General features: G+C 55.0%; 1 protein-coding gene across 1 annotated transcript in view; it reads left to right on the top strand.

The window, feature by feature from the left end:
* Positions 1 to 2,890: 2,890 nt before the first annotated feature.
* The window catches only part of PTRH1 (peptidyl-tRNA hydrolase 1 homolog), an 87,017-nt gene continuing 80,874 nt past the window's right edge, over positions 2,891 to 9,033 (top strand). The window contains exon 1 of the mRNA XM_086924935.1: positions 2,891 to 3,021. Within this exon, the coding sequence (XP_086781061.1) occupies positions 2,935 to 3,021 (87 nt within the window). The 5' untranslated portion in view covers positions 2,891 to 2,934. The remainder of the gene's footprint in view (positions 3,022 to 9,033) is intronic.

The raw sequence follows: 9,033 nt of genomic DNA, 5'->3' as shown, positions 1-9,033 counted from the left end.
CCATCCTGTTCCGTTACCGGAAAAACCACGGGATAAAGTTAGAACGGATCTCTCTTTAGGCTGTACGAGGTTTTACCTAGTAACAGCAGGTATTTGATTTTGATGATTATCACTCCAAGTGGTTATAGTATAGGTTTTGTGATGCACCAATGCAGTGATGTGATGCAGTGGGAATGTTGTTAGACTTTTGGAACCAATTTTTGCAGTTGAGGGTTTTTGCCTAGAACGATTGTTGCGGACAACAGAAGACGTTTTCTGACCCACAAAATGCACACATTTCTTGACCGTAATGATGCTAAAGTCACATTATATTCACCATGTTCAAACGGTTTCGTTGAAAGGATGAACAGAATAGAGAAAGAAGGAATTCAAACAGCGCTGTCATCAGGTCAGGGGGTACAAGAGTGTATTAATACTAAGACCTGGAATTACAATATTGGTCTACACAGCACCACTGGTGCTCCTCATTTCACACTATTGAGGAGGAGGAGAAATGTGCACATGAGTTTGTTTCCTGAACGGTTGCAGTGCAAGAGGCACATGGAAAGATGTTGAGTCTAAAGATGCCTCTGTGGCTGCTCATGTGCTGCAGAAGCAAAGTGTTATGAAGGAAAGATTTGGGGCCATATGTAGGTAATCTCTATTTACCTATTCTTAAATACCGAGTTTTACCAATTCGGTATTTCAGAATCGGTAAATAGTATGTAGGTAAAAATTTGGTAAATTTTACCGATTCAGTAATACTCGGTATTACCAAATCTGTATTTACCGATTCGGTAATTCCCATTCATTCCTATGGGCCTGGAGGCCCATAGGAATGAATGGGAAGCCATTCACTATTACCGATTCGGTAAATACTGAATCTGTAATGGGGGAACATATTCAAGGGTGGCAGGGTGTCACATTGACACCCTGTTGCACCCATGAATCGCATGAATAGCATGCGTGAACCTGTGGCGCAGTCTGCATGTATGTCTGCCACATGGCACTGAGAAAAAAGTAAAAATGTGCTTTTTCAAAGTATTCGGTGTTTACCACCAACTTGTAGTTGGTGGTAAATAACAAATCCTTAAGGCTAAAATGCACTCACTTGAGTGCTACCTACATAGGCTTTAAGGAATCGGTACTTTACTGGTTCCTTAAAATAAGGAATCAGTATTTTAACGATTCCTTAAAATAACGAATCTATAAATTACCGATTTCTTATTTGCAGCCTCCTACATCTCAAATCCCTAAATACCGGTCGGTAACGGTGAAATGTACCGAATTTCACCGTTACCGACCGGTATTACTCCACCTACATATGGCCCTTGATGTTTGGAAAAGGTTCAAAAACATGGATTTCTGAGTGGGCGACTGGGTGCTGATAAGAAATCCCTGGAGGGTGTTGACGGGATTGTTGAAATTCTCCTCTCCTGTACTGGTCAGAAGTATGAGCAAGGGGTCAGCCTTTCTTGGTGATAAGGGATGGTGGAACTAGAGGAGTGGTGTCCGCTTTTTGGCTGTACAGGCAGCCTCCTTGAGGAAACTTTCTGCAGAGGTGAGCCAGTGTGATTGGACTAACCGGTTGCAGGTCTCACAAGAGGGGACTTTGTCTTCTCTAGGTGATTTGTCTACAGAGGTTGGTAAAAAACGTCCAGTAGATGCCATTGTGCAGGATGTTATTCACACTGAGGTTACAAGGAAGGTAGGTTGTTGTCAAAAAAAGGCACCCTGTAGATTAAATGAGTATGTGTTGTTCTAATATTTGCTTAATTTCTTGCAGATTTAATTGTATTCTTCGTTTCCAAAATGATAAGTTATGACCCTGTTTTTTTTTTTAAACAAAGGGAATGTTGTGGTATGCAGAATTCTCGTGCGACTCTGCGCAAGGATACCTTTTAGTGATACAACATTAGTTCTATGGTCGGGAGTGGAACGGTGCCTGCATGGTTGACCGCAACGTTTGTCAGTTGCTGGTGCTTCTTTGTAGAGGTGTATGTAAACCCTGAAATAAACCTGTGAAACTTACCAGCTGTTTCCTCAACATCTTACCACATCACCTTCATTTATCTATGTGTCTCTCATTGAAGCGAGTCTTCTGCAGACAGATCCTACACCCCACTGGATGTTGGCGCCCTGTGCACGGGCCCAGCTTCTGTAAGCTATGGGCTGGTCCTGCGAGAGAGTCTTGTCTTCGTCGGTCAGATGCCTTCTGACAATGACTGGTTTTTGGATATCGAGGTGTTAGCCTCAATACTCCACATTCATTTTGCGTTTTTAGGCGGTTTAGGTTTTCTTATTGACGTGTGACACTTTGCCACAGTTGGAGTTGGTTCAAAGGTCAGCGCTGTGAGGGCTTGGCCAGCATGGGTGCCAGTCTCTTTTATGGCGCTCAGGTGGGGTGGGTGGGGCGAGTTTGCTTCTGGATCCTCCTGCTTCGATTCCTGTTGAGACTCTGAGCTGAAGTCACCTCATTAATAATGACTGGGAGGAGGGAGCAATAGTTAGCAATATCTAGCCACACCTCTTGCCCGCCCCCGCGCACATTGACGCAGCTCACAGGCACTTAGGATCACAGCTTGCTTACTCTTTCCTCGCACTTCTGTTGCTTGCTCTGGGTATCTTTCGAATCCTTAAGAATTAAAATCTTCCATGCCATCTTTTTCCTGAACAGCTTGTTAAATCTTACTATTTTATCTGATACATCTGTATGTTATAAGGTCACGCCCCTGAGCCCCTCCCTCGCGCCAGAGGGTCGCACTTTAAACACTTGTGCTGGTGTAAGTGCTACCAGTCCCACATCCCACGACTCTTCCGCCTGACTCCAAAATGGTGGCGGATCCGGACCCGCTCTTTCTATACACCTTGCCTGTTTCCAGCATGGCTGCACTGTGACGCATGCGCACTTCTGTCCCGCGGAGGCCTCTGGGAAGGCCGCCCCCAGCACGCGCCATGCTGCTCCGTCGCCTCTGCTCGGGGCTCGTGGCCGCCGGTGCCGCGGGGGAGACCGAAGCTGGCGCCCGGGGGAAGTGTGTGCTGGTAAGGAGGGACCTGGGGCAGCAGGGGGATAGCGGGGATAAAAGAGGTACGTACGAGTGAGGTGGAAGCAGCGAGCAGGTGGAGGCGTGGCCAGATCCAGAGAGAGGCTTGGACCGCGCGGGCTGTCACCATTTCTGTGCCGTGCACTTCCTGCCTACAGAGGGGCTTCGTGCCACCAACTTCCGGTCCCGCCTCTGCGTAACATAGCAAGCCCCTCCTCCTGTGCAACAGACCTCACTGCAGACCTGAATTCAACCTTACAGAAATAGAGACTCTGAGCCTCCTGCAGACACTGAGCCTCCTGCAGAAACACTGAGCCTCCTGCATGGACACTGAGCCTCCTGCAGAGACACTGAGCCTCCTGCACAGACACTGAGCCTCCTGCAGAGACACTGAGCCTCCTGCAGACACTGAGCCTCCTGCAGACACTGAGCCTCCTGCAGAAACACTGAGCCTCCTGCACAGACACTGAGCCTCCTGCAGAGACACTGAGCCTCCTGCAGAGACACTGAGCCTCCTGCAGACACTGAGCCTCCTGCAGACCCTGAGCCTCCTGCAGAGACACTGAGCCTCCTGCAGAGACACTGAGCCTCCTGCAGAAACACTGAGCCTCCTGCAGACACTGAGCCTCCTGCAGAAACACTGAGCCTCCTGCACAGACACTGCGCCTCCTGCAGACACTGAGCCTCCCGCAGAGACACTGAGCCTCCTGTAGAAACACTGAGCCTCCTGCACAGACACTGAGCCTCCTGCAGATACACTGTGCCTCCTGCAGACACTGAGCCTCCTGCAGAGACACTGAGCCTCCTGCACAGACACTGAGCCTCCTGCAGAGACACTGAGCCTCCTGCAGACCCTGAGCCTCCTGCAGAGACACCGAGCCTCCTGCAGAGACACTGAGCCTCCTGCAGACACTGAGCCTCCTGCAGAGACACCAAGCCTCCTGCAGAAACACTGAGCCTCCTGCACAGACACTGAGCCTCCTGCAGATACACTGTGCCTCCTGCAGAGACACTCAGCCTCCTGCACAGACACTCAGCCTCCTGCAGACACTGAGCCTCCTGCATAACATGTACTGCACACTGAGCCTCCTGCAGAAACACTGAGCCCCCAGCAGACACTGAACCTCCTGCAGACACTGAACCTCCTGCAGACACTGAGCCTCCTGCAGAGACACTGAGATTCCTGCAGACACTCTGAGCCTCCTGCAGACACTGAGCCTCCTGCAGAGACACTGAGCCTCCTGCAGACACTGAGCCTCCTGCAGAGACACTGGGCCTCCTGCAGACACTGAACCTCCTGCAGACACTGAGCCTCCTGCAGAGACACTGAGCCTCCTGCAGACACTGAACCTCCTGCAGACACTGAGCCTCCTGCAGAGACACTGAGATTCCTGCAGACACTCTGAGCCTCCTGCAGACACTGAGCCTCCTGCAGAGGCACTGAGCCTCCTGCAGACACTGAGCCTCCTGCAGAGACACTGAGCCTCCTGCAGACACTGAGCCTCCTGCAGACACTGAACCTCCTGCAGACACTGAGCCTCCTGCAGAGACACTGAGATTCCTGCAGACACTCAGCCTCCTGCCGACACTCAGCCTCCTGCAGAGACACTCAGCCTCCTGCAGACACTCAGCCTCCTGCAGACACTGAGCCTCCTGCAGAGACACTGAGCCTCCTGCAGACACTGAGCCTCCTGCAGAGACACTGAGCCTCCTGCAGACACTGAGCCTCCTGCAGACACTGAGCCTCCTGCAGACACTGAGCCTCCTGCAGAGACACTGAGCCTCCTGCAGAGACACTGAGCCTCCTGCAGACACTGAGCCTCCTGCAGAGACACTGAGCCTCCTGCATGGACACTGAGCCTCCTGCAGAGACACTGAGCCTCCTGCAGAGACACTGAGCCTCCTGCAGACACTGAGCCTCCTGCAGACACTGAGCCTCCTGCAGAGACACTGAGCCTCCTGCATGGACACTGAGCCTCCTGCAGAGACACTGAGCCTCCTGCAGACACTGAGCCTCCTCCAGAGACACTGAGCCTGCTGCAGACACTGAGCCTCCTGCAGACACTGAGCCTCCTGCAGAGACACTGAGCCTCCTGCATGGACACTGAGCCTCCTGCAGAGACACTGAGCCTCCTGCAGAGACACTGAGCCTCCTGCAGAGACACTGAGCCTCCTGCATGGACACTGAGCCTCCTGCAGAGACACTGAGCCTCCTCCAGAGACACTGAGCCTCCTGCATAGACACTGAGCCTCCTGCAGACACTGAGCCTCCTGCAGACACTGAGCCTCCTGCAGACACTGAGCCTCCTGCAGAGACACTGAGCCTCCTGCATGGACACTGAGCCTCCTGCAGAGACACTGAGCCTCCTGCAGACACTGAGCCTCCTCCAGAGACACTGAGCCTGCTGCAGACACTGAGCCTCCTGCAGACACTGAGCCTCCTGCAGAGACACTGAGCCTCCTGCATGGACACTGAGCCTCCTGCAGAGACACTGAGCCTCCTGCAGAGACACTGAGCCTCCTGCAGAGACACTGAGCCTCCTGCATGGACACTGAGCCTCCTGCAGAGACACTGAGCCTCCTCCAGAGACACTGAGCCTCCTGCATAGACACTGAGCCTCCTGCAGACACTGAGCCTCCTGCAGGGACACTGAGCCTCCTGCAGAGACACTGAGCCTCCTGCATGGACACTGAGCCTCCTGCAGAGACACTGAGCCTCCTGCAGAGACACTGGCCTCCTGCAGAGACACTGAGCCTCCTGCATGGACACTGAGCCTCCTGCAGAGACACTGAGCCTCCTGCAGAGACACTGAGCCTCCTGCAGAGACACTGAGCCTCCTCCAGAGACACTGAGCCTCCTGCAGACACTGAGCCTCCTGCAGACACTGAGCCTCCTGCAGAGACACTGAGCCTCCTGCAGACACTGAGCCTCCTGCATGGACACTGAGCCTCCTGCATGAACACTGAGCCTCCTGCAGAGACACTGAGCCTCCTGCAGAGACACTGAGCCTCCTGCAGAGACACTGAGCCTCCTGCAGACACTGAGCCTCCTGCATGGACACTGAGCCTCCTGCAGAGACACTGAGCCTCCTGCAGAGACACTGAGCCTCCTGCATGGACACTGAGCCTCCTGCAGAGACACTGAGCCTCCTGCATAACATGTACTGCACACTGAGCCCCGCCTCTTGTGCAACAGTTCACACTGCAGACATGACTTCAACCTCACAGAAATAAAGTCACGGAGCCTCCTGCAGACACCGAGCCTCCTGCAGAGACACTGAGCCTCCTGCAGACATTGAGCCTCCTGCAGAGACCCTGAGCCTCCTGCAGAGACCCTGAGCCTCCTGCAGACCCTGAGCCTCCTGCAGAGACACTGAGCCTCCTGCATGGACACTGAGCCTCCTGCAGATACACTGAGCCTCCTGTAGACACTCAGCCTCCTGCACAGACACTCAGCCTCCTGCAGACACTGAGCCTCCTGCATAACATGTACTGCACACTGAGCCTCCTGCAGAAACACTGAGCCCCCAGCAGACACTGAACCTCCTGCAGACACTGAACCTCCTGCAGACACTGAGCCTCCTGCAGAGACACTGAGATTCCTGCAGACACTCTGAGCCTCCTGCAGACACTGAGCCTCCTGCAGAGACACTGAGCCTCCTGCAGACACTGAGCCTCCTGCAGAGACACTGGGCCTCCTGCAGACACTGAACCTCCTGCAGACACTGAGCCTCCTGCAGAGACACTGAGCCTCCTGCAGACACTGAACCTCCTGCAGACACTGAGCCTCCTGCAGAGACACTGAGATTCCTGCAGACACTCTGAGCCTCCTGCAGACACTGAGCCTCCTGCAGAGACACTGAGCCTCCTGCAGACACCGAGCCTCCTGCAGAGACACTGAGCCTCCTGCAGACACTGAGCCTCCTGCAGACACTGAACCTCCTGCAGACACTGAGCCTCCTGCAGAGACACTGAGATTCCTGCCGACACTGAGCCTCCTGCAGAGACACTCAGCCTCCTGCAGACACTGAGCCTCCTGCAGAGACACTGAGATTCCTGCAGACACTCAGCCTCCTGCCGACACTCAGCCTCCTGCAGAGACACTCAGCCTCCTGCAGACACTCAGCCTCCTGCAGACACTGAGCCTCCTGCAGAGACACTGAGCCTCCTGCAGACACTGAGCCTCCTGCAGAGACACTGAGCCTCCTGCAGACACTGAGCCTCCTGCAGACACTGAGCCTCCTGCAGACACTGAGCCTCCTGCAGAGACACTGAGCCTCCTGCAGAGACACTGAGCCTCCTGCAGACACTGAGCCTCCTGCAGAGACACTGAGCCTCCTGCATGGACACTGAGCCTCCTGCAGAGACACTGAGCCTCCTGCAGAGACACTGAGCCTCCTGCAGACACTGAGCCTCCTGCAGACACTGAGCCTCCTGCAGAGACACTGAGCCTCCTGCATGGACACTGAGCCTCCTGCAGAGACACTGAGCCTCCTGCAGACACTGAGCCTCCTCCAGAGACACTGAGCCTGCTGCAGACACTGAGCCTCCTGCAGACACTGAGCCTCCTGCAGAGACACTGAGCCTCCTGCATGGACACTGAGCCTCCTGCAGAGACACTGAGCCTCCTGCAGAGACACTGAGCCTCCTGCAGAGACACTGAGCCTCCTGCATGGACACTGAGCCTCCTGCAGAGACACTGAGCCTCCTGCAGAGACACTGAGCCTCCTCCAGAGACACTGAGCCTCCTGCATAGACACTGAGCCTCCTGCAGACACTGAGCCTCCTGCAGGGACACTGAGCCTCCTGCAGAGACACTGAGCCTCCTGCATGGACACTGAGCCTCCTGCAGAGACACTGAGCCTCCTGCAGAGACACTGGCCTCCTGCAGAGACACTGAGCCTCCTGCAGAGACACTGAGCCTCCTGCATGGACACTGAGCCTCCTGCAGAGACACTGAGCCTCCTGCAGAGACACTGAGCCTCCTGCATGGACACTGAGCCTCCTGCATGGACACTGAGCCTCCTGCAGAGACACTGAGCCTCCTGCAGAGACACTGAGCCTCCTGCAGAGACACTGAGCCTCCTCCAGAGACACTGAGCCTCCTGCAGACACTGAGCCTCCTGCAGACACTGAGCCTCCTGCAGAGACACTGAGCCTCCTGCAGACACTGAGCCTCCTGCATGGACACTGAGCCTCCTGCATGAACACTGAGCCTCCTGCAGAGACACTGAGCCTCCTGCAGAGACACTGAGCCTCCTGCAGACATTGAGCCTCCTGCAGAGACCCTGAGCCTCCTGCAGAGACACTGAGCCTCCTGCAGACCCTGAGCCTCCTGCAGAGACACTGAGCCTCCTGCATGGACACTGAGCCTCCTGCGGAGACACTGAGCCTCCTGCAGACACTCAGCCTCCTGCCGACACTCAGCCTCCTGCAGAGACACAGCCTCCTGCAGACACTCAGCCTCCTGCAGACACTGAGCCTCCTGCAGAGACACTGAGCCTCCTGCAGACACTGAGCCTCCTGCAGAGACACTGAGCCTCCTGCAGACACTCAGCCTCCTGCAGAGACACTGAGCCTCATGCAGAGACACTGAGCCTCCTGCAGACACTGAGCCTCCTGCAGAGACACTGAGCCTCCTGCATGGACACTGAGCCTCCTGCAGACACTGAGCCTCCTGCAGAGACACTGAGCCTCCTGCATGGACACTGAGCCTCCTGCAGAGACACTGAGCCTCCTGCATGGACACTGAGCCTCCTGCAGAGACACTGAGCCTCCTGCAGACACTGAGCCTCCTCCAGAGACACTGAGCCTGCTGCAGACACTGAGCCTCCTGCAGACACTGAGCCTCCTGCAGAGACACTGAGCCTCCTGCATGGACACTGAGCCTCCTGCAGAGACACTGAGCCTCCTGCAGAGACACTGAGCCTCCTGCAGAGACACTGAGCCTCCTGCATGGACACTGAGCCTCCTGCAGAGACACTGAGCCTCCTCCAGAGACACTGAGCCT

The sequence above is a fragment of the Lissotriton vulgaris genome, chromosome 5 (assembly GCF_964263255.1).
Source record: "Lissotriton vulgaris chromosome 5, aLisVul1.2, whole genome shotgun sequence".
Lineage (NCBI taxonomy): Eukaryota > Metazoa > Chordata > Amphibia > Caudata > Salamandridae > Lissotriton > Lissotriton vulgaris.
The sequence above is the reverse complement of the archived record's forward strand: the minus strand, read 5'-3'. Positions and strand labels throughout refer to the sequence as shown.